This window comes from Paroedura picta, chromosome 8 (assembly GCF_049243985.1).
Source record: "Paroedura picta isolate Pp20150507F chromosome 8, Ppicta_v3.0, whole genome shotgun sequence".
In the NCBI taxonomy this organism is placed as follows: Eukaryota; Metazoa; Chordata; class Lepidosauria; order Squamata; family Gekkonidae; genus Paroedura; species Paroedura picta.
The window spans coordinates 26,693,579-26,720,234 of record NC_135376.1 but is presented as its reverse complement, the minus strand read 5'-3'; the positions used below and the strand labels follow the sequence as shown (position 1 = coordinate 26,720,234).

At 41.2% G+C, this 26,656-nt stretch overlaps 1 protein-coding gene across 1 annotated transcript in view; it reads right to left on the bottom strand.

The window, feature by feature from the left end:
• Positions 1-26,656, bottom strand: part of SLC9A9 (solute carrier family 9 member A9) — a 303,560-nt gene that overhangs the window by 213,179 nt on the left and 63,725 nt on the right. The window contains exon 6 of the mRNA XM_077348768.1: positions 19,812-19,917. Coding sequence (XP_077204883.1) covers positions 19,812-19,917 — 106 coding nt within the window. The remainder of the gene's footprint in view (positions 1-19,811; positions 19,918-26,656) is intronic.

Below are 26,656 nucleotides of genomic sequence, written 5' to 3'. Positions count from 1 at the left end.
ACAAGTCTGAAACAAGGGCTGTACGCTTACATTTTCTTTAGATTTATGATCTTGCCCATTCTGATGGCTCAACCTATTAAACAATAGGGCAGATAAGAATATAGAATGTTCAGTGATACACTCTGTTGGAAATGGTTAAAACATAACTAGTGAAACATCTATTGACTTCATCCTGGCTCAAAGTCAGACACAGACTTTCTGAGAGAAAAAAAACAAAAACTTGCAAAGAAAATAGATACATGCCTTTTGATATTTGATTCTGGCAATGATAAAATTTAAGATTCTCAGAAAATGACTAAGATCTTTCTTACAAAAATCTAAAATCAAATCAAAGTTAGCATAATTTCACTCAAATGAAGGGATGTTTATAATTTTTATTTACCCAGGAGCACTTTACCCCTATTTTAATGGCAGAATAGCGCTATCTCAATAGGCTGGAAAAGGTGGCACCATCGCTGCAGGGCTATTTTTGAAGCTGACATATAATAATTCTTTTCATGGAGTAAAAAAAAGTGATAGACCCTTGCTGAATGTCAGGGAGGGGAGTGGGTTATATAGTTATTATCTGCCATCCTGATATTGTGTTTTAACTATATTTTAATGGATTTTTAACAGGTTTTTATTGCATTTATGGATTTTTGTAAACCATCATAAGACATTTGAGAGTGGCACTTTATAAATATAAATAAATAAATCTGAGCTAAAGTTTGAATGATACACCTTCAACTCTATTAAATACCTCTGGATCTAAGAAGTGGAACAACATTTACAAAGAACAACATTTACATAGAGAGAAAGGAATTCCCCACCCACACCACTTGTGAAGGGCTTTCAGAAGAATTAGATGTTCCCCCAAAGTGATGGTAATATGATCCAGAGAGTGGATTTGTGGACTTCTACAAATATATCAGGAGGGAGGTTATAGTTGCACCATGGCCCTCATCTACAAAGGCCTACATTAGAAATAAATATCACTTGGATAACACAAGGTCCTAAAAATATGGTCAACCAATCCCACATGTTCTTTCCTGTAAACTGTGGCAACTGTTCTATCAACACATCACAAAATCATAGAACTGGGAAGGATCCCAGAATAATCTGGTCATACATGTTGTACTAAGACAGTAAGTTCTCCACTAGAATATTCCTAGCTGCTGGCTGCTTAGCTTCTCTTTACACACCTTGAAGGGAAGAAATTTAATATTCCCACTATAATATCAGAGTCCAGTAGCACCTTTAAGACCAACGAAGATTTATTCAGGGTGCGAGCTTTTGAGGGTAGATGCTGAGCCAGAGTCCCTTTAACATCAGGGACTGTGGTGCAGCATTTCCCCTCAAAAGCTCACGACCTGAATAAATCTTTGTTGGTCTTAAAGGTGCTACTGGACTCTGATTTTATTGTGCTACTTCAGACCCACACGACTACCCATTTGAAAATATTCCCACTAGAATATTTCCCACTGAACAGTTGCTCCTCAAGGATTGTCCTCCTTTACCCTTCTGATATCATCTTCAATATTTAAAACATTTCAACACCTTTTATCTCCTTTTTGACTGGGCTAAGCATGTATAGGTTGACCATTCTAGAGAGGGAGAAAAAAAAAGCTTGTCCATAACCAAAGCAAACCTAGTTCTTCACTCTCTCATTATCCTTCCCAATCCCAGAGTGCAGTTACTTCTGGATACTTGGATATTATATTTCTGTTAAAAAAAACATGGGGTGGTGAGAACATTCCCAGGCAGAGAACTAGCACTACAACAGGACAGGCTTGGGATGACATTATCATGGAGCTGTTCTGTTGGCAAGAGAACTGTTGCAAGAAATAAAGCGCACACTCAAGGGCCAGAAATATCACAAGGTTGCTGTGAGGATAAGATGGAGAAGGGAGAATGTTGCAAGCCACTTGGGCTCTTTATCAGGGAGAAAAGTGGATTATAAATGAAGTAAACAAATAAATGCTGCTTCCCTCTTGCCCGTCACTACTAATGTAATAGTCAGACTGGCAGAGGAAACAGCGTGGTGGCATTATGCTTTCAGCCCAACAGATGTGCAGAGATGTGCTAAAGTAGGCCTTTTGGCTGTTAAGTTTCCTGTTCCAGACACCTACATTGGAAATGGACAATTACCTGTTAGTAGACACCTTAGGTGTGGCTACAATTGCCACAGAAAAGGTAAAGAGGTACCTTGCTGCACAGAGAAGAAACCCCAGCTGTCACCATTTCAGAAGCAAGACAAACAGCTTTGAAAGCAAACCATCCAATCTTTGAGTCCCCACATGATGGTTTGGAATTGAAGTAATCATAGTTTGTAAGATGTGCACTGAAAAGCAAGGTTTGATTTTTAATTTGATAAATCACAATAGCTGGGTTTTATGAATTAAAGCCAAGCTAAATGTGATACACAGGTGTGTGCATCTTTCTCAGATATGTAAAAAAAATTAAACTGGGGAGGGGTGAGTGGTTTGCAAGTTGAAGCTCAGGAATCATTGCTGGGAACACACACACACACTGTATAATCTTTCTCCTTCCCTTTTTCTCCTCCCCAAATAATCTATCGCTTTACAAAAGGTTATGCTGGACCCCAGGTTTTTGTGATCATTCGGTATAACTGAATCCTGTACACCCACAAATGTTAGAAAATGAGCTGTTGAAAAGAAAATAATTACAAGCCAGGAACTTTTATTTAGGTTCTTAGGGAAACTGAATTATTTCCAGTTTCCATCGTATTCAAAGATAAATGTCAGATTTACAATATATTAATTTGTAATAAGGGAAACAGATGCTCTAAAAATATTTTGCTTCTACCTATATGGCTTTTATTACATATTCTACATCCACTAGGATTTGGCGCTCAGTAGTGCCTTCTGCCTTGCTAGTGACTATCTTCCAGTTCTGAAAATATAAAGCTAACTTTGTTTTAAGCACCTTACAGATGTATAGGACTGCCAGCTCTGGGTTTGCAAATACCTGATTTGGGGATGCAGCCTGGGGAGGGCAGAATTTTGGGAGGAGAGAGATTTTTGCAAGGATGTAAGATTATGGAGCCTGGCCTCCAAAGCTGCCATTTTCTTCAGGGGAACGGATTGCTGTATAGGGCTATCAACGTCTAATGGGGCCTGGAGACCTCCCATAATTATAATTGATCTCCAGACTACAGAGAACAGTTCCCCTGGATAAAAAGCCTGCTTTGGAGTGTAGGCTATTTAACATTGCACCATGCAGAGGTCCCTCTCCTTCTCAAACCCAACCCTCCAAAGTTCCACCTTCAAATCTCTAGGAATTTCCCCAGCTGGAGCTGGCAACTCTCAAGTCTGAAGATATATTTATGGGAGACCTCCACCTACAGTCTGGCAACTTTTCTGTGAACAGCTGGGAAAGGGATTGCTTTAAAACTGTTTCTCAACTTTTTATCATTGAGATACCCCTGAAAGATTATTCAGGCTTCAGGAAACCCCAGAAGTGCAGAATATGGTTGGGAAGCATAGACATATAAATGCCCAGCTGGGGCCCCTCCCCTTCTCATCCCCTCCAGGCCCATCATTGGCCATTTGGGGTGGGGGAGGTCAATATGACCATATATTGTTGTATCACAGATAAATGTTTAACAAATTTTAAAAATTAATTAACTCTCACCTATTCAGGAAACTGTCCCAGGGCTATCAAGAAACCCCAGGGTTTCACAAATCCCTGGTTAGAATCATAGAATCATAGAGTTGGAAGGGGCCATACAGGCCATCTAGTCCAACCCCCTGCTCAACACAGGATCAGCCCTAAGCATCCTAAAGCAGAGAAAGCCTGAATTAAAAAAACTGCCCTTTCAAGTTTTTAAAGAGTGTGGTTTGATTTTTATTTAGTCACTACTATTTGTTGGAACAATTTGGAAACCCACAGGAAGGCCTGAAACAGTTTCCCTTAAAATTATTTATCTAAAAGCCAGTCAAAGCCTCCAAAGCAGGAGCAGTCAACCTGTGGTCCTCCATATGTGCGTGGACTACAATTCTCATGAGCCCCTGCCAGCAAATGATGGCAGGGGGTCATGGGAATTGTAGTCCATGGGCATCTGGAGGACCGCAGGTTGACTACCCCTGCTCCAAAGCATAAAACACAATGGCTGCTGCAGCACCGGCCAATAAGAACCAAGATTTTTTGCAATGACAAAAATAAAGGGAAGATGCAACAGGCTTCCTGTCAATCACAGCAAGGACATCTCTCATAGGCTAGGACAATTTGGAATGGAGGTGCTTCCTTGCATAAATACATGCAAAAGGAGGGTAGAGGTGTTTTGTTGTTGTTATGTGCGAAGTCGTGTCCGACCCATCGCGACCCCATGGACAATGATCCTCCAGGCCTTCCTGTCCTTCCTGTGTTGGCCCCTCATAATATCTCGCGTCAGGTTCCAAAAATCCTATATATGCCATTGGGGCTTCTTTATTATACTTTTCAATCCACCCTTCCTCTGAAATGATCAGAGAATCTTTCTCCCCTCTTAATACTTATAATGCACCAGTGGAGTTGGATGGACTGAGAGATAGTGGCATGAATCCCACCTGAAGCTGAAAGAAGTTTCTCCAGTCCAAGAAGCCTCCCCCCAGACTTCAGTGTCCCTTACACTGGAAGAAGAGCCTCCAATAGAAAGGTCACATGCCACTTACTGACCCACCATTAATGGGTAGGTAATTCAAACTAGGTTTCCTCAGTTCTACTGAAATGCTCTAAGCACTACACCATACTGTTTCTCATTATTAAGCAAGCAATGGCTGTTCCATAGAACAGGAATTGGCTGAAGTATTACCACAATGGTCTCTGGCAGGCTATGTAGATGTGTAGATGAAATTGCAGGAGGAATTGATGGATAAAATCAAAGGCAATGACTGACAGAGGTAATAAGGTACCAATTTTTAGGCTGTTATCACGGATGACCTTGATAATCAGGGATACTTGAGAGGCACAGTCCATTAGAGGCTCTGAATCCTTAGGTAGCTGTGAGCTGTTTACTTAAATCCTGAACACATTCAAAGTTCCCTGCTGAACTTTGATACGTATAGAAGAGGTAGCTGCAATCACCATCAAAAAACCTGTCAGCTAAGTTCTAGTTTTGGAGTCCTTATTACTGGCACTTGATGGGCAAGAAGCAAAAAGAATACATTTCTGATTTCCAAGTCTCAGCTGGAGATTTGGTGTTAGCTGCTTTATAAAGACAAATCTTTGCCATTTAAATGAGAACATTTGATATAAAGGTGATTGAGAAAGTCAGCAAAGAACTCTATAAGGTCCTTTAACTCAGCAACTTTTCTCATTTTATCAGTAGGTTAGAAGCAGGGCGTGAGAAGGAGAGCAACAACTGCCCTGCCTTTGTGAAGCTTTCTATTTAACAGAATAGGGAATCAAAGCATAAAAGCATATCACTATACTCTAAAAGGGGAAAGTATGTCAGGTTTCTACAATTCCGCAATCAAATATTTCAAAGGTAAATCAGAGGCAGACTCTGGCAAAAGTTAATAAAGACTTAGGATCCAATTCCCATCCTACTTGAATCACCTTGTGGAATGTGCTCCCTGAGGAGGTAAGGAGGGGGGCACCATCCATAGATGTGTTGAGGGACATCATAAAGGCCATTCTATTTTAATGGGGGTTAAGCTGCAGCATTTTCTTTGGGGGGTGGTTAATGGGCTTTGATTGTATTATAAATGGTTTTAAATTGGAATTACAAGCCACTTTAATCTACGAGAGAAAGGCAGGGCATAACTATTTTAACAAATACATACCCTTTTTTGGATGTATAAATATTCTCTGAAATTCTGCAGTCTAATCTTCATGTTTTGAATATGACTTTGTTTTCACAAGACAAAATGTGCTAGCTTCTTAAGCGCTAATATCTGAAAAAGTATCACCTCTTAAAAAGGAATCTTCCATAAATATCTGAATAATCACCCCGATCATAGCTTTCCTCTCTGAAGTTGTGAAAACAATTAACAATGATATGTTTCCCTGTAAGTGTTCATCTCTGCAGCAGGGCATCCAGGCTATTAGCAGAATGTGGTTCAACCATGGACTTTCCAAGGACTGAGCAGGAAATTGGAGTTTCTGTTTCTCTTCTGAACTCAGTAAGTTCCCCTGGGTGCAAGGAACTTTTGAACCACCCATCCTTATGTTTCCCTTTGCATCTGGGCTTTGTATCAGCTCTCCCTTTTTGTGAATGTCTTTCTTTCTTTCTTTCTTTCTTTCTTTCTTTCTTTCTTTCTTTCTTTCTTTCTTTCTTGAGTTCTTGCGGAACAAATTGATTTCCAGACACTGCTAATTATTCCTATTTTTCCTGCTTCCCTCCTCTTAATCTTTGCTGTACAGTTTTCTCTTTGCTATTCTTGATTTCACCAGTCCTTTAATTTATTTTTATTGGAATTTATAATCCACTCTGTTTCCCTACATCCCACCTTGATTTGTCTTCCTTACAGTGCCATCCTAAGCAAAGGTGCAGCCTTCTAACCTTGTTGGCATTGATGGACATAGAAGGGTGAAACTGTGCTTAGTTCTGCACTGCTACTGTAATCAAAATTTATAACCGCTTTTCAGTGACCCTGCATCCAATGGAGATAATAATAATAAGGTATTCGCTAAGGTGATAAGGTGATAAGGTGATCGCTAAGGTGGCTGAACCAAGCCAAAGTGCACACCCCGAATATCAAGACTGTAAACTATAACCATGCCAACCAACAGTTAAAATATTGAGCATTCAATAACCAACCAGAATCCACTATCACTAAATAGGGTATACTTCCCTGGAAAAGCCAGGCTCATAGCTTGGAAATGTTGCTTGTCACAGCATTCATCTTACTAAATCAAGGTGTGGCAGTGGCTCGGAGTGCTTTCCCCTAGTCATATCAAGCTACAACGAACCATGCCTTTATATCTACACTGGACTACTGCATTGCACATTACTTGGGGCTATCCTTGAAGACTGTTCAGGAGCTGTAGTCCAAAATGCTGCAGCTAGACTGTGGGACAGGGCCAAATATCAAGAGCATGTGACCACAATACTATGGCAGTTACACTGGCTAACAGTCTACTCTAGGGTTGGGTGATTTGATTCAGATAAGCTGAAAAATATCCGAATCAATGCTGATTTGGGTAATTTTTGGATGTGTCTCAGCTGATCCCACCTCTGTACTTTGATGTGTATAGGGATGATGTGTCATAAGACAGAGAGAGATGCTGCCTGAAAAGGCTGGGGGGGGGTATTTAAAGGGCTGCCAAGCAGCTGATCATGACAGGTGATTTAAAGGCATGCATTTTAAATGCAACAGGAAAAGAAAGTTTGGCAACAAACAGCATACCAAGTAGGGTTGTGCACTTCAGCTCGGTTTGGCCACCTCGGTTTGGCCACCTCGGCGATCACCAACATCTGACGTGGTACGTAGGAGGCCAGCACCATGGTGTGGAGGGGAGGGGCAGTGGTGGTGGCGGTGTGCCAGCCAGTGGCCGAATGCAGGTGCAGAGCTCTGCGCTTGCATGTGACTGCCAGCTGGCACACCACCACCACCCCTCCTCTCCGCGCTGCAGTGCTGTCTGTCTCAGGCGATGGTGATCGCTAAGGTGGCTGAACCAAGCCAAAGTGCAGACCCCGAATACCAAGCCAGGCACTGCCTGCCCAGATTGCATGTGAAAGGGAGGCAAATTTAGATTTCAGGGAAGAGGTGAGGGGACCCCAGAAACCTTTCCCTCTCCCATAGCCTGAAAGTAACACCTACCTTCCATGCATTGCAGGGGAGAGGGGGGGGGGAAATGGAAGCTGAGGCAGATGCCCTGACCCAGGATAGAGCGTTTCCCTGCTAGGGCTCACTTACCTTTCTCTGACCTGAAAAGAAATTGTGGGGTTGACTCTTCAGCCCTCACAGAGCCCAGTTCGCATGATCTGATGGTCAGCCTCTTGGTTGCGACCACTGCCCACTTTCCAGCCACTGCCCACTTCACTCCCTCCCTGTCCACTTCCTTTGCCCCAGAGGGATGGCTGAGAACCAATGGGATGAAATTAATGCAAAAGAAATTCCATCTAAACATCCGGAAGAAGTTCCTGACAGTTAGAGCAGTTTCTCAGTGAAACAGGCTTCCTCGGGAGGTGGTGGGTTCTCCATCTTTGGAAATTTTTAAACAGATAGCCACCTGATGGAGAGGCTGATTCTGTGAAGGCTCAAGGGGGTGGCAGGTTACAGTGGATGAGCGATAGGGTTGTGAGTGTCCTGCACAGTGCAGGGGGTTGGACTAGATGATCCATGAGGTCCCTTCCAACTCTATTATTCTATGATTCTCTACAGCCTCCACCTCTCTGGCTCTCTCTTGGCTCCCCCCAATCAGCAGTTTCTTTCCCTGGCAGCCAACTTCTTTCTCCCTCATGCAAATCTGCTGGTAGCTTGAGCAAAGGAGAGAGAGGAGGGGAAGGAATTAGAGATGACGGAGAGACAGGCACAGTTTTAGGTGACTCTCATCTGGTGAAGCATGATTCGGACTGTTTTGGTTTTGGCTCAATCAATTCCAGCAGGGAGCAGAATTTTGAGTCAAGTGACTTTTTCAAAGACAGCTGCACATAATGCAGTATACAACAGTCTGTTCTAAATGTATGGTATTAGAAATCACAGCATTCAAAAACTGTTAGGGAAACATTTTAATCTTCCAATCTTCAGATGCTGACCTAAGAGCAGCAGTTCTCTTACAAAGGAATTTCAAAGGAAAATTAGAAAGAGAGACTGCTGAACTGCAACTGACAATGAAGCTCAAGACAATGAATTCAGCTGGACTTAATTGGGACCTAGGTTTCCTGGCCCATTACCAATGTTGATTACTTCATGTCTACTACCCCTCTGAATATCACACCTAATCCAGTCTTATCTGCTGTCAACATTTGCCTGGTCATTTTATTTGGCATATAAAATCACTCCACTTTTCAATAGTTAGGACAGATGGACTCACATTCTAGCTGCACCTGAAGAAGTGAGCAGTGACTCATAAAAGCTAATACTTTGCTGTAAATTTAATTAACCTTTAAGGTGCTTTTCGACTAAATGCTCAGGTAAGAAGAGTCACATTTGATATATGGGCCTAAAGCTTCACTCCTACATTCCTTATAATAAAACCTGGGAATCACTTTCAAGTAGACATGTTTAGGATTGTCCACTAAACTGGACTGCAGAAAATCTTGTTCTCAGAAATGAAGTGTGTGTTTCAAAAGCAGTCAATCACTACCTGCTCTCTTCATATTACAAATTGCAAATTTGTAATTGGTGTAGTGGTTAAGAGTGGCAGCCTCTAATCTGGAGAGCCAGGTTTGATTCCCCACTCCTCCACATGCAGCCAGCTGAGTGTCCTTGGACTAGTCACAGTCCTGTTAGAGCTGCTCTTGCAGAACAGTTCCTTCAGAGCTCTCTCAGCCTTATCTACCTCACAGGGGGTCTGTTGGGAGAGGAAGGGAAGGCAATTATAAGCTGCTTTGAGATGCCTTTGGGTAGTGAAAAGCAGGGTATAAAAACCAGATCTTCTTCTTCAAATATTTTTGATGCCTGCCATTTTTGGTCCATAGTACTAACTTTTCAGATTATGATGCCAGAAGAGAGGCCAACTGGCAATTCCATATTAGAGGAAATTTTGATTAATGGCTTGGCTCTTAGGCAGCATTTTATAGCTCAACAATCATGGATTATTGACAATTTTTAGCATATTTTAGCAAATATGATTAAAAGAGCCAAACTTTTAAAGCTTGGAGTGTTTTTCCAATGTGTATTTGAATGGGAGAGTGCAAGAATATCCCAGGTTATTCTGGAATAAATATATATAACAGTATCTAGAGTACAAAAACCTTTGTATAACAAGTGTTACAATTATGTGTATCTCTGTCTGTAGCATACAATCCCATCTTTTTACTAGTTTTAATTATAGTGAATTGGCTAATTTGAATGTTAGTTGCTGGAAAAGGTTGTGGTCAAATACTGTGAAATCCTGCACAGTTATTTAAATCCAAATTCATTGATTCTAATGGATTTGTTCTGCAAGGATTGCACTAATAGGCTCACAGGAGTAAATGCACATCTTGGAGAAAAAAAGACCTTTCACAATTCCCAGAAAGAAATGTTTTAGCTACAATTGATACCATGTGTGAGAAGAGCAAATTAGATATGGTGGCAAAAATTTGATCCATTGATACTATCCCAAGCCAAAGCCTTGTTAAATACACAGTGACCCCTTGAGAAGTAAAGGATGCAAATATCACTGCATGCCAAGCACAATTTAAAACTGATACATTGTTACCAAGAGATAACAGGAATATTGTCTGAGACTTTATATCACATAAAAGATAGTTTTTATTACCACATCTTAGGGATTTTGTTCTCAAAATTCCTATGAAACAGTTATGTTATATAAATTGCCTATTTTCAAGGCTATGCTGAAATATCTCCTTTGGGTTTACTGAGAGCACAAGCTGATATTATATTACATTTGGCTAGAATCCAAAGCACAACTTCTGAATATCTAAGGCAGCCTTGGGCCAGGATTTATCACATGGCAGTCCCTCCCCTCACACTGTATGGTGAACCATTTTCAACATATGCATTCTAATATGGTACATGGCCTGCTGTTCAAAGCAAAAATACAACTTGGTCAGGTCTACAGATGATCAAACTCTGGCTTTTATTTGTATAGTTCAAACTCACATTGTTGAGAGGTATTCTTTAAGATCCTCTTTATCTAGTTTCTGTCTGAAATTCAAGAATCCATTTCTGTTCCTCTGTTTCAGTTGTTTTTTAATCACAGAGTAATTTGAAAAGTGAAACAGCAGCAAGGAAGTTTCTTTAGAATTTCAGAATTTCATTCTGTAGATGCTAGGAAGCAGAATGCTTGGCCTGAAACTGCAGAACAAATTTTGAGTCCAGTAGTGCCTTTAAGACCAATAAAGTTGATTTAAGGTATGAACTTTCATATGCATGGACATTTCTTTGAAATACCTTAAATAAACTTTGTTGGCCGTAAAGCTTCTACTGGACTCAAAATTTGTTCTACCTGAGATCTTGTAACTGATTGCACTTGGGTGTTTCAGTACACAAAGTTTGTCTAGGTTTGCTGATACTGTCTCAGAAAATTCTGAAAGATTTTGAGGGTGGAGTTTGTGGAGGATGTGACATCACTTTTCCTCTAATATATCTATGATAAATGGGAGACATTCCTAGAACACCACTATGAAGGCCATTTTTGCCCATTTTTTCTCCTGCTCCTCAGTTTCTCAAGGGCAGGGGATTGGGGCCAAAGGTGGGTTTCCCCCCATTATATGTGGGCAAATGGCAAGCCTAAGTGTGTCTCTGTTACTAGATCATGGCTTCTCCAACGTAAACAAGAATTCAGGAGCATCAAACTTGTTACAGAAATCATATGATTACTATGGAAAGCAACAGCCCTGTGTCTCCTTTTCATTTCTCTCCTTTTATCTTCCGGTACTTAAAATGTGATATTATGGCACTGTGATGCAAGTTTATCCGTTTCCACTTCACATGAGTAGTTACTACTCAAAGGGCAGGGAAACAATGAAAATAATGGATTGGATCCCATGGAAGATTCTCACAGCAGCCTTGGTGAAAACAGAAGTGCTAAAAATAAACCTCGCAGGCTGCTTGTGCTAAACCAAAACTACTGGATCTAAACTTTCATTTCTGTGTGAGCAAGACATAGTACAAGGCATTTTTTTATTGGCTCAATCCTTCTGTGAAGCACTGGGGATTGTAGTAGGACTTGTGCTGTTGCTTGAGCTAGGGGAACAAAGCTAAGAACGTTACCCTTTCCTCCCATGCTTTGCTGGATCCACCCTTGGGAGATCACAGTTCTGTACTACATAAGGGGTTGAATCCAACACAGCAAATTTGTGCTGGCAAAGTGGAACTTTCTATCCTTTCACTAGGAAAACATTTTTTTTTTCAGGGTGGGGGATTTTAAGCTTCCACTAGAGGAGGGAGCTGAGAAGGTTGTGGCATGCCACCAACAGTCCCTATGCTTGTGGGAACACTGCACTGGGTCTAAACCAAGGATTTTGCACTGCTGAAGGACCCCCCCTCCCCCCTGCATTCTGCTGCAAGTGGATTGGAAGTGAGGGTCACACAAAACTCTGTGTTCTTTGTAAAACTCCTGCAATGCCTTTTCCTAAGGGTACGGTTAAGACCCTTCCAAAGTCCCACTTCTACCTGAAAAATGCCCTTTTAAACGTATTTTGCTGCCATTTCCACTGCTCCTAACTACTGCTCCACTAACTACTTCCTGTTGAGTCACTGTGACGGTGCTCTGGCTTTCCTAACTGGATGCTTAATCATTTCCATTTTTTCCTGGGTACCTACAACATCACCTGGATCTATCATAGCAACAGTGTGAACAAGTCAGAGCAATTCCATTATAAACGGTTGTGAGCAGTGTGTTTCTTTATCCTAGACACTGTGGGAGAAAGACAGGAAGAATTTACAGTAGCTGCTTTTGGAAACAAAGGAATCGCCTCTTTTTGAGCCTAAAATCTTGCTTTGTCCTCTCACTTTCAGCTCCTGTGATTAGAGTGGGTGGGTGACCGAATTAATTCATGCAGTGGGATCATCTGAAATGAACTGAGCAGGTAGCTAACAATTTCCAGATGTGCTTCTGTTTAGATACTAAGCTATTATATACACATATCATGTTATCAGGTCTTTCCAATCCTCTTCTCACACAGTAAAGAAGTGCAAACATTCTTTATACTGTGTTGGTGAGTATATTTCAGGTGTTGAAAATAGACAGAAAAATATTATCTTCTACAGCTCAGACAAGGGTCATGATTTTCCTGAGAGGCTTCAGTCAAAGTTCTCTGGAGACATGAAAAAAACAGCCCAGAGGATACGCTGAAGAAGTTGGTATTTGCAGCTTTCACTCCCGTTTATTTTAAGGCAGTCTGTGGAAGGGTGGATTTGATTTTGCCATTTCAGTTTTTGTACAGACAAAATAACAGAGGTTAGGGATGTCTGGTTCTGACACCATGAACATAAGAACATATAAGAAGCCATGTTGGATACACTTTGTTGGATACACTTTGGGTCATATGGTGACCCAAAACAACAACCAGATACCATCAGGAGGTTCACCAGTGGGATCAGAATATCAGAAGCCCCCAAAGCACCAAAAATACATAGGATTACTACCAACCCCTGTTGCACAGCCTTTAAGCAGAGATTTCTGAAATAATGGTCTGCCAGAAAGCTCTGTATGTATAATATCAAGCAACAAGGAAAGATTTCCTTGTAAAGCTTTACTAAAATTAAACAATGTTTAAAACAATCACAGAGCTAAATAGAATGTCCATGATTAGTTGTAGTAGTAAATGTATTCAGTTTGAACCATACAGATAACACTTATTCAAAAACTAAAAGTCCATGATTAGATTATTCCATAGCCTCTTGTACAGTATATGTCTCTTTCATATACTTTTGTTTACATCCTCTCAACTGTCACAGAAGTGCTCAAATCACAGAAGGGACAAAGAGAATGTCATGATGGTCAGTTCATAGTCTGAGGAAGAGTGCTTGCACTCAAAAGCTCACACCTTGAATAAATCTTTGTTGGTCTTAAAGTAAAGTGACCAGAGTTGGAGGGAGGTAAGGCGGCGCCCCCTCCCTTCCCTCCCTCCCTGGCTCTCCTCGCCTCCCTAGCGCAGTGGCAGCGGACGCCGTGGGACATTCCGCCAATGGCCTGGGACGCAGGACCTTTGGTGAAAAGTCAGGACCGTCCTGCTGTTTTCGTGTCACATGGTCACTATATTTTAAAGGTGCTACTGGACTCTGGTTTTCTCTATGTCTTGTTACAGATCTCCTTAGCAATTGGTTTTAGAAGCCTCCACAGACATAAAAGATTTAGTCCCCTAACCTCTATTTAAGGTCCACCCACTAACTTGGATCTCTCTATCCTTCTCTCTGTAATCATATTCCAAGCTAAGGAGTATAGTCTGCTCTCCATAAATAAGCTGTGACCTCAGGGCTTTCCTGGTTCCTGCATCCCTGTTTGCTCATTTCCCACAGTGATCTTTGATGGGTCATATACTTCCTCCTAGCCATCAGATTCTCTTTCTGCTCTACAAGAGTCTGGGCTGAAGGGGTTTTCCAGGCAAAGAGAAAATGCTTTGCTCATTTTAAAACCTTCCCTTCAGACATGGGGCACTATTAGGACCCAAAAGAACTCCGACTGTCTACAAAGAAGCAGTATACATGCTTGAACAACAGCAAGGAGATGAGGGAAGGAACTGAAATGGCAATCAGGAAACACAAAGAGAAGGGCTGGAGCTTGTCTAGTTGAACTGGAGGAACTTTTAATGTTAGGAATGTAAAAGGAGCCACAGTGGATCACAGCCAAGGGCCCATCAAGCCTGGCCTTTTGCTCACTCAGTGGCTGACCAGCAGTCTCTAGATATATATAAGAAGTATTGCAGCTGAATAATCTGAGGAGCATAACTGAGGGTATGACCTATGGTACCTATGGAACCTATGAATTGTCAATTTTAGGCCATTATATATATTAGGAATATATTTTATATAAATATAAAATATATATTAGGAATATATATTTTAGGAATGGCCTAAAATTGAACATGTCAGAAGTTTGGGTTTGTGGATTTTATGGGTTTGTGAGTTCACTGCCAGTCTCAACCTGTAATTTGAGTTCTGCACCTAAGGACAAAAGATCAACATTTTAAGAAATATAGAAATACAGTTCTTAAGGAAAGTCTTCAATAAATCTATGCTGGTGTCCAAAATTATGTTATGTTCAATAGTGTCACAGCAGCAATAGACTCCATCCCACGCAAGCAAGTACTCCCTCCCAAAAGAATGAACTGTTGGAAATGACCATCATAAGCAGATCAGAGTCCCTTAATCCCTACAAACTTTCTATCTCTTGCAGGATTGCAGCTTAAATATTATTGTCTGTACTTTCATTGGATTTAGATGTCACCTTGTCTGAAATTTCAAATGTCAGTTCCTATATCCTGACACAAACAAATTTCATAAGAGCAGTTATTCCATTGGGACTTATTGAAAGGATGACCCATGTTATTTTCTCACAATACTTCTAATACCTCAAACACACAAACCCAGCAATCTGAATCATAATGAAACAATTCTTGTTTCATATCATAGATGGAAAGAATTGTTCAACCCAGGAAGCAAATACAGAACCTGAGGGGGGATTGGGGGGAGGAATTCTGAATGTTCTATAAAATCTGTTAGCAGAGAGGCAGATGGTAGTAAATGTTCAGCTCATCTTTCCTGAATTTTCATGGTAGTCAAAATTAAGAGTGAGCAAATGTTCTCTGTGCCATATTTTTTCTATATATTCATGTATTTTTTTAGCTCTCTGCTTTTCATTGCTGGATTTGTATTATATATCAATTCAAACTCTTTTGTATTGTCTATGCATGTTTATGCAATTTATGAAATTTATACAGTATTTTTCAGGAGGGCAATTTGGGGCTGAGGCGCCCTGGGGATCCACACCATTCCCTACTAGGAAAGCAGATCCCTTTGGCTACTGGAGTCCAGTCCTAAGGGGGAGCCAAAGGGCACAAACCACAGTTGGTTGTCCCCAAGCCTCCTGACAACAAGCTCCTGGCCAGCCAGCCAGCAGGATCAGCTACATTTGTTTACATGCTGCCTCATATGGAGGTCCCAAACCCCAGGCAGTACAATGGCACACCGGACTCCCTGCCAATAGGCTCCATCCCATGCAAACATGCAGTTGTGATGAATTATTAACTCTGAAACATCCACTTCAGACACTGTAACAAGGCTGTTTTTCCATTAACAAAATGTTTTTCCATTAGCAAAAAGGCCTGGACCCACACACATGGTGCCTCTATAGATGTCACGGGCACCTTCCTGCCTTGAGAGCCAGTTTGGTGTAGTGGTTAGGAGTGCGGACTTTTAATCTGGCATGCCGGGTTCGATTCTGCACTCCCCCACATGCAACCAGCTGGGTGACCTTGGGCTCGCCACGGCACTGATAAAACTGTTCTGACCGGACAGTGATATCAGGGCTCTCTCAGCCTCACCCACCCCACAGGGTGTCTGTTGTGGGGAGAGGAATGGGAAGGCAAATGTAAGCCGCTCTGAGCCTCCTTCGGGTAGGGAAAAGCGGCATATAAGAACCAACACTTCTTCTTCTTCTTCTGACACACACAGCATCCACACAGTATGTGCCACTGACAGGCCACTGGAATGGTCACGTCTGCCTCCAGCCACCCTCCGTGCTTTCAACAAGTGGCAGAGGTGAGTCTCAGCCATATTTTCTATGCACAATGCCTGTCATTTATACATACAGCATATAGTACTCATTTACTGACATATAATTTACAATGAATAATATATTTACTGACCTGAACTCAACCAGGATCATATCTTTCTCTGTCCTGGTACCCACCTGGTAGAATGAGTTCCCAGAGAAGATCAGGTCCCTTTCAGAGCTAGCACAGATCCACAGGGCCTGAAAAATGGAGGTCTTCCACCAGGCATTTGGTTGAGGTTGTCCGAATCAACACCTTCTACATGAGGCCCCCAGAACCTCTCCCCTGACCTGAATCTTAAACTGACCAACCTATGGGGACATTGTTACATGTTTAATATTGTTACCACTGGTTATGGATTTTTTATGAAACTGTTGTTATTACTGTTGTTTACTTGATGACTGCAGAATTAAGCTGTACTTATCCTTATGTTTTCTTATATTCCATAAGTTGCAGGGGAGGGTGGTATATAAATAAAAAAAATAAAAAAGTAAAGAAATATAAATTTTGTGAGAAAATCTCAGTAGGAGGTTACAGAAGATAGAACTGAGGTAAAAAACAGAAACAACCCAAGCATGATCTTGGTCAAAATGGAACTTGGCAGTCAAAACAAGAAGGATGAGAAATCTGAAATACTCCTCAAAATGTGAATAGATTGAAAAGTCAATCTATTTTTTATGTTGGGTAGAAATAAAAATATAGTTGTTTAACTACCACCCCTTTTCCAGTATAAATAATTTTTCACAATATATAATAGCTAGTAAATTTAATATGCTTCATTGGTCTATTTTATTCTGTTCCTATTTTGTTTTTAATTAATAGCTTTTATTATCTGACAAAATTTAAAAGCTTGATATGTTTTTTTGGAGTTGTTGATCTGATACAAATATTGGAAATATCTAAAAGAATTATGGTGCAGAAGGAGAATTGTTTTTGTAGCTGTAGCTTTACCAAAGCAATAAAGATTATCGTTCCAGTTCTGACATTTCCTTTGGTTTCAAAATGAGTAAGGACAGATTATTTTAAAATTAATCTTAGTAATTTTCTGCTTTATGGACATTTAGGGCAAAACTGAATATTGAATGGTGAACAGCATAACAAAGTTCAGGGGGCAAATATTTCCCAAACCTTGGCCTGGTCTTACATCTTTGAAACTATTTTCACAAACTTTGCCCTAGCTGTTTACTGAACTGGCTCTATTTACTTTTCTCCCCACAAAGGTGGAGCAATGGAACTATGGGCCATAGCAGAGTCCACATTGATGAGTGATTATTCAGGGTAGAATTTCAAGATGCCTTTGGGCCGCCCAATAGGGAATGTGGCGGGTAGGGTTACTAGCTCCAGCATGGTATAGCCTGATGTCATCATATCTCAGAAGCTATGTAGGGTCAGTGGTTGGATGAAAGGATATCAAGGAAGACTGCAAAAATGGCAAACTACCCCTGATTTTCACTTGCCATGAAAACCTCTTGCTGGGGGATGCCATATGTTGGTGGCAATTTGATGGCACTTACATGGGTATATATGGCCAAAGCGAAATGAGCAGAGGCTTTAGGCAAAAGTATATGACATCATTCTATATCTTTCAAAAACCAAAGTCACCCCTTTCAAGATAGAAGAACAAAACAAAAAGAAGAGTTGGTTCTTCTATGTCACTTTTCTCTACCAGAGACTCTACCAGAGTATCAAAGTGCCTTCCCTTTCCTGCATGTCATGCTCCCAAATTCTAAAGCCTCCCCATGGCTTCTTGTGAAATCCATTCACAGATCTCCCAAAGTCTCTAGTTTGGGCCTAAAATTGTTTCACACAGCTGCAGTTTTCTGCCCACCCAATTTCTCTTGTATATAGCTTTGTATGGACAAACACCTTACAAATTCTTATAGCCATTTTATGTGACTCCAGGGGTCACATAAGAAGAAGATAAGGAGTAGGAGTGGTTCTTATATGCCACTTTTCTCTACTTGAAGGAGTCACAAAGAGGCTTACAGTCGCCTTCCCTTTAGTCTCCATGGGAATAAAAACAGCTGCTGTGAGCTGCACATCTAAGTCACACAGTAGGGTCTTGACATGATCCTCTAAATATAAGAGGAAAATAAGTAGCCATTCACATGTATGATCTGGTCCTAAATTTGTCAAATAATGGTAGATCCATAGTTTGGTAAATGTTTTTGTAACACAGGCTTTCTCAATCAGGGTTTCATGAAACCCTGGTGTTTCTTGATGGCTTGGGAAGGGTTTCCAGAATGGATGGGAGTTAATTAATTTTAATATATATATTACATTTATTAAACATTGATTGGATGATATGACCATATATGGTCATGTTGACCCATGTACCCCTTCCAAAATGATGGCTCTGGAGAAGTCACAAAAAGGAGAGAGCCTGGGTAGGCATGCAGAAGTCTATGCATTCCTGTCATATTCTGCACAATCACAACACTTCTGGGGTTTCTCAATGGTAAAAAAGTTGAGAAAGACTGGCCTAGCAGGTCCAAGGGTACTCCCACGCCCTCGAGATCGTCAACTGCCACCACCCTGGCTGGGCAATGGTGGCCACTGTGCACAGGTGGGCTGCACAGTACAAAGGGGACAGGGCAGAGGAGGAGGGGAGGCTGGCAGAGGAGAAAGCAGGATGGGGGCTGTGCGTGTGGGGCATGGCCAGCAGCGCGGGAAATCCCTTGGCAAGATGGGGTGGGCCACCACTTAGCATGGTGAAAGTGGGTGTGTAGCAGATGAGCAGAAACAGTGACAACAGATAAAGAACTCTCTGTGCCCAACCCATTCCCAAGGAAGCATAAATGGTGCCCCCACATGAACCGTTTCTGTGCGAGCCGTTTCTGTCTGGTACCCCCAGGAAGGGCGCAGTTGTTCTCAGGTGGGCCAGAAGCACAAGTTGGTCTCAGGCAGACAGTGGCGGTGGCTGGCTGGAGCCATAGACTGTGGCAGATGTGCCAGCTCTGGCAGCCAGGTGTGTCTGTGGGTAAAGTGGTGAGCGGACGGTGACAGTGGGCGGTCACTGTATGGTCCGGCCCAATCAGGGTGCATCCTGATTGGTCCAGATTGGAACTCGGACACCTTGGACTCATTACACCCCCCTGGCCATTTCGTAAATATTAAGAGGACACACATGGATAAGATGTAAGTATCTGGATTTCAATTCAAAATTTAAAAAAAACTTAAAACACACAACATTCTCCACTTTTACATATAAGGAAGATATATCTCAGTTTATAACTATACACTGGGCGGGGATGTGCGATTAGAGTTTCCCACATTTAAAAAATATTAGAGACCACATGAGTCTGGTCTGCAGAAGTGCTAAGAAAGAGGATGTTTAACTTTCTTTCTTTTTTATTTCCCTACAATTGTATTGAAAGAAAGGGAAGCCTTCCCATTATCAGTATAGAATCATAGGAGTGCTAATTAATTTCGAAAAGGGAGATCATACACACTGAAGAACAATCACATATTTCATTATAAATGTGCTTATACTTACTATGTGAGAACTATAGCCACAGCATCATTTAGGACACTCTCACCAAAAAGGAGCGTGTAGAGATCTGTATCAACATGGAGTTCGTGGAAAATAGCCAGGACAGTCACTGAAAGAAAACAAAATAAAAGTGAATCATGAAGCAACATTTTATAGTTTTAGATTTCCTCGAAACTTTGAAGTAAAAGCTCCCTAACTGAAAGAAGATATCTGTTAAGCTGAATCTCTTTAATAGACATAATTAAGGAATCCTGTTAGGAAATTTTAAAAGGAACTTTTTATATATCTCATATACATATATATCTCATCTCCGAGTTTCAGATGCAGCATCCACATTTTCCTGGGAATTATTGTGCCTTCTGCATTGGCAACATCTTATCAGGAAGACTTAATCAAAATGATAATTCTTTTTTGCAGCAAAGGAGTATTCATGCTGTCCCAGGAATTCATTCTAAGGATTTCTAGAACTGGAAAATTACACTGTATCTCACTGCATTCACTTCTCCACTGCTCACTCTGGGATGCAATTGTGCAATTGACTATGTCGCCATAGCAAAGAAATCCCAGAGTTTAAGCCTGCCTCCAGGGTTTCAGGTTAACATCTGACATTTCAGCATGGGCAGCTGCATTCCCTTGCACTGAAGCGATAAGCATTTCCATCCACCAACCATCATTTTACACGGGTGATTCCTTCCTCAGTTGGAGAAATTTTTAGGAATGTATGTTTCAACTTATGGACCTAATTTCAGTGCTCATTACTGTACATGCTGTATTCTACAGTTGAATCACTTATGGTTAGAAGATATGAGTGTGCTTATAAGGGGTAGGTGCAAAGGTCCTTATTTCTTGGAGAGAGGAAATTATTGATAAATAAATATTCTACAGGCAAGACTAAGGACCAAATTCACATGCTTCTGAATGGCTGTAGTTTAGTTATCTGCCCATAGATAGGAGTGATTTCATATTTCTTCTGCTTGCTATTTCTAACTGCAAATCCTTGTTTAGCTTTTACTTCTCCCTGGTGAATACCTGTGATTATTTTGATATCATTTTTTGTTTTCTTATACTGTTTCTCCTCCTTAAAATATACACATATTTAATGTTATTTGTGAATAAATTAGCATTACCTATTACATTGATATTATAAATACAAATAATGCACACCCTGTATGTATATGTGACCACACTCTTTAAAAGTATTGCATAAACAGCTAAAGGAATGTGAAGGGTTAATTCTTGACAGAGCCAGAGAGCCTTGAGTGGCAGGCCATGCCATAAGATCTTTTCCAGATGTTTGGAAGAGGCTGTGATATCGGTCAGGCAAAGCCAGCTGAAACTCAAGACCTTCAAGACAGAGGTCCTATGGTTTGGCAGGAGACAGATTAGGAAGTGCATTTTCCAGCTTGGATGAAGTACAACGGAAGACCTTGCACTCAGCCAGGAATCTGAGTATGATCTTTGATGCCTCCCTTACAATGGAGGCTCAGGTATTTTTCTATCCTACTCCACACAGCTACTAGCATCCTATCTGTCCCCAGAACACCTGGCCATGGTGAGCTGACAGTCATCTCCAGGCTGGATTTCTGTAACTCGCTCTATGTGTAGCTTGACCCAGATGTTTCAGCTGGTGCAAAATGCAGCTGCTAGAGTCCTTATGAAAATACCTTGGAGGGCCCACATCCAGCCAGTGCTGAGACAGCTGCATTGGTTGCCAGTTGAATACCGGATCAGGTTCAAAGTGCTGGTTTTAACCTTTAAGGCTATATGCGGTCTGGGCCTGGTGTACTTGAGGGACCATTTGTCTCCCTATGCCCCTGAAAGGGCCCTTAGCACTGCGGGTACAAAAGGATTAATGATCCCTGGTCCACGTGAAGTTCACTTGGCCCTGGCCTGGTGGAATGAGCTCGCTTCTGGAGGAGCTGGGGCCCTGCCCTGCCCTGCCCTGCCCTGCCCTGATTCAATTCCACAGGGCCTGTAAGACAGAGCTCTTTTTCTGGCCTTTGGTTGAGGATGGCAAAAGATCTGGTATTCTCACTGTGACATCTCCCTGGGAGATTTGAGATTTGGGCCTGGGATTTGATATTGGGATAAGAGACAGGATTCTGGGGATTAGAGATTTTAGTTTAGTTTAGTATGTTATGTGATTGTATTGTTTGTATGTTTGTATTGTTAGCCACTACAAGATGGCAGGCTGGGAGTGGGAGCATACAAATATTATTATTATTACTAGTATATTAATGATAATAATAAATTGATTAGCATCAACTGAACAGAGAAATGCTTCTAACCTGGATGCTGAAGAGAATTCAGTCTTATTTCAGCCATAGCTGAGAAGAGTCAAGTACTGACAGTTTTGGAATTTAACCCTGATTGACAGCAGTTTAATTCAGATAGGAAAATTAGGGGAAAGTTGGCAAGGATGAGTGGGTAGTTAGATGGATTCCCATTCAGGTCAAGTAAAAGGATAGGTCTTCTAGAGAGAAAAGTACATTTTCTACCCAGTCAAACAGGGAATTAGCTGAGAAGATGCATAAAAGGAGCCCTGCTGTATTTACCACCCCACTCCCTGAAAGATTTATAGATCTCATGCCAACACACACCTATCCGCCAGGTCTGATTTTAGAATTGGTGAGTGACTGCTCTCTCTCCCATCGGCCAAATTCCTTGTTATCCCCCCAACAAGATGGATGGCAGGGCACATTTGTGGGATCCAGCTCGAATGAGGGGGAGGTTGCACATGAAGAGTGTGTGTTGTGAAGTGAGGTGGCCCACTCCTTCTATTATGATGCAGGGACCCAACCCAGTGGAGGCCAGCCTTCCACCAGAAGAGGGGGAAAAACCCCATTGTTGAGTATTTCCCCCTCAAACAGTCCCACAAGTTCCAATTTGGGTGGTGTGGCAGGCTCCTTTTGACATTCTGTAGTCTGACAGCAAGTCCAGTCATAGGTATCAAGGGGTAATTTGGGAGGCGTTTGGGAGAGGATCTCGTTTGCCACTTTCCCCTCCCTTCCAGGGATATTTACCTGACTAATCACACTTTTTGGTTTTCCCTTGCCTTTGGACTTTCCCTTGTTTTACAGTCAATGACAATTGAGGCATCCCCGAGTTGATTTTCCCCCAGCAGAGAGTGAAAGTTTCATAAGTTGATGGAACTACAAATAATGTCATGCTGCTGGTCAATGACAAACTAATATCCTGATATAACGGAGGCTAGAGGTGCTTCTTGTACAAAATGTTGCAGGTTGGAAAGGTTGTAAGAGTCAATAATTCCTTAGGTATATTGGTCTCAGGATGCTTGGACCTTAATATCAAAACTAGCCCCCTAAATTGTTCCTGGAAGCAAACAGATAACTAATGAAACTGCTCAAAAACTCATAATATCTGCTCCCAACAATCGACTCTTGTAGCTGTATTTTGGGTCAAGTAAATTTTGTTGACCGTCATTTTAGGGAAACCCTGTGTAGACCACATTACTATATTAATCTGAAGGTAACCAATGCACAGAGGACGGTGGTTCCGGTAACGGGAAGAACTGATAACCACATGGAATTGATAGAAAATGCTCCAAACCACTTGTACTTCTATGCACGATGCCAGAGCATTAAAAGGAATGGCATTGTGTCTGAAATCCAGCATCCACCCAGAGCCACACTGATTAACATGTCCAAATTAGGTCATTATCTAATTAACCACTATGTACAAAGTTTGATAAAATCATCCAGTCAGCTCAGGGCCTGAACTTATCTCTTTAGTCTTGTCCATCTTCAGGGATTGCAGGAGGGGTTTTGGTAGAGCATACACTTTGCATGTAGAAGGTCTCATGTTCAATCCCTGGCTGGCATCTTCAATTGCAAAGAATTAAGTAGTAGATGAGGTGCAAAGCCACTGCTTGACAGTCCGTACTGAGCTCAACAGACCAATGGTCTGATTCAATACAAGAGCAGCCTCATGGAGTCATGAATCCTTAGTTTATAATCAGATGCCTCAAAAGAATTCTACACTCAAATAATCAGATGCCACTGAGAGATTAAAGGGAATTGGTGGTGGTAGTGGGGTTATGATATCTTTCCAGTGGCCCAGGTCATTCACTAACACCATCTGCATTCCCCAGACCAAGTCTCAACAGATAGGTCATCAGTTTTGATTTTACCAGCCCAATGAGTATTTAATTGGGTGGTCTTCATAGTTCAGCCTCTGTTTATATCATGAATCAGATTAATAATCTTTCCTTTTCAGAATAGAGAAGTAACATTTAGGATGCTATAAATTAAATAAAAAGCAGCCCAAACCAGTAAATCATTATGTAATCTATTCCCATTTTGTCCTATTCTCATCAGTGTAACCACTTAGGGATAAAATGTTCAGCTTGGTTATTTCCATTTTCTATTTGATTTCCTGTACTATCACTTGTTAGCAGATACTGAATTTAGCATAATGTCTTCCTACCCAAATCTAATAAATTGCCTCGTAAAAAATGACAGGAAGCAGCCCCCGTATGTGTAATTGCAGTGTCAATCAATTTGAATGCACAGAATGGCAATAATTCATTTTTCATTTTTTCTTCCTTGCTACTTCTGTTAAAACTGTAGACTGAAACTAATTAGACATATATATGTAGATATATAAAGGGAAGATCAGATCAAAATAAGTAAAAAACTATGTTTATAACTAAACATAAAGTTTTACATAAACATTCTTGTTTCTATTTTTGCCAAAGAGGTCATTTGTAGGTCTATGCCATAGCATTGTTAGGCCTCCTGGCAACCTTATGGGAGTAAAAATGTAAAAAACCATGAGCATTGCATGTGGAGTGATATCACTTACAAGGAAAATCTAGGAATCACACAGAACTCTATGGTTTTGCTTTAAATTTTCTGGTGATTCCTACACCAACACAACCGTCCTTGTGTTTTTTTCCAGTATGAGTTTTTCCTGGAGGAGAGTGCATCAAATTCTATCGCTCAAACCATTCATGAGCCTTACAAACAGGTCTGAAAGTTATGAACACAACATTTAGTTTTTTAAAAATGAAAAAAAAGCAGACAGCACATTTTTCTTGAGCCTCTATTGCAGGGATTCTCAACCGGAGTGCTGACACACATTGGTGTGCCATTGATGCACCTGAGATGCACTGAGGTGTGTTGGGATTTATTAAATTATTTAAATTTTATTTTTAAAAAATCTCTCATTGACAGGTTGATTTGCACCCATCCAAAGGGCCAATGATGGATCTGGACAGTGTGGGAAGGAAAGGGGCTCCTACCATTCAAACTTCTGCTGTGGCTCGTATAACTTAATTGACCTGTGTCTTTGGTGGCAGCTGAGTCAAGGGAGGTAAAGTCCTTCCTTGGGGCTGGAGGTGGGGTTGTCTTTAGGGTTTTTGTTTTAACTCCAGGTTTGGCAGAGGGGCCTTCTGGAGGTGAGATATCAATTCTGGGTGGCATGGCAGGGAAGCATGGCCAGCAGACATCACTTCCAATATGCTTCAAAGCCTGAAAAAAATTCAGGTGTGCGTCCATGGTCCAAATGCTGAGAGAGGCTGCTCTATTGTAACCAGGTTCTGTCATGGCCAGCAGGCCTGGATTCAATGATGAGTCCGATGAAAAAGAGAAGAACAGTCCCAAGGAAACCAACCATGTTGATAAATTATCTTGCTAAAAATAACAGCTCCAGTTGTAATGATAGATTCCTGCCTGGCACTGCTAATCAGACCTCCTTCTCCAGGTTTAGCTCAAGAAAGAAAGCATTGATAGAGGATTTTAATTACCAAGTTATTTTTTCTCCTACCATATACAGATTATGAAATATTTTCCAGCTGTTTTGTTATGGATTGAAAAGAAACAGAACCACCCACATCAGCCATGTGGTTGTAACTATGGAAACTCCAAGCTGAAAAAGAGCAATATGATTAGCAATCTAAATGAAGAAAGTTCACATAGCTCTGAAACAGTTCCGCTTCAACGAGCCTTTATTGAGGCAAATGGGTTTCCTTTGCCTTAAATGTCAAGGTGTGTGTGTGTGGGGGGAAGCACTACAAGTATGCAAAATAATTTTAGACTACAATGTCAATACCCCGAGTATGCCGGTATTCAGAGCTGATGTAGCACAACCCATTCTGTATGGTATCATTTCTGAATGCAGCTGGGAAAATTACATGCTGAATGTTCCCCCTTTGTAAAAACAGCAAAAGTAGCATTTCAAGGAAGAGAGTGGGCTTGAACTTTTCTCACCCTCACGAACCTTTCCATGGGCATTTGGTACAGTAGAACATTCAGTTACACAGACTGCTCCCCCATTTGGAAGTGGTACAATATACAAATGGGTATGTAAAATTTCTGAAAGATTTGTTTGATGTTGAGCTAACAGTAAAATGGCAACAATAGAAGCATGGTTGACCTTCAGTTTCTACTGAAGGGATTTCCAGCTGGGGTGCTGTGTCACCCTAGGGTGACATCAGCAGTCCCCTGGAGTGATGCAGCCTTTAAATATTTAAAGAATACATGTAGAAATTCAATAAATAAATAAATTAAATACTAGGCAACACAGACTCTAAAGCCTTGCAGCATAAAACAAAAATTAACTTTTCTAACTGATACATTGGTATCTGGTGTTAGATGGCACAATCTTAATTTTCAATGTCCAAGGCGCAGAGGCTTAAGCCTTTACTATGTAGCTGTTAACTGCAATTAAAGCTTGGCATAATCTAGGCCTCTGTCTAGCAATGTCATGAAGTTAGCATGGTTTCTCTCTGGCCTTTATCTCAATTATTGTCTCAAGCTATCTGCCATCAGGTGATTTTTCAAATCCTATCAGGATGTGCGCTCACTGGAACTCTCTAGAAGATTATG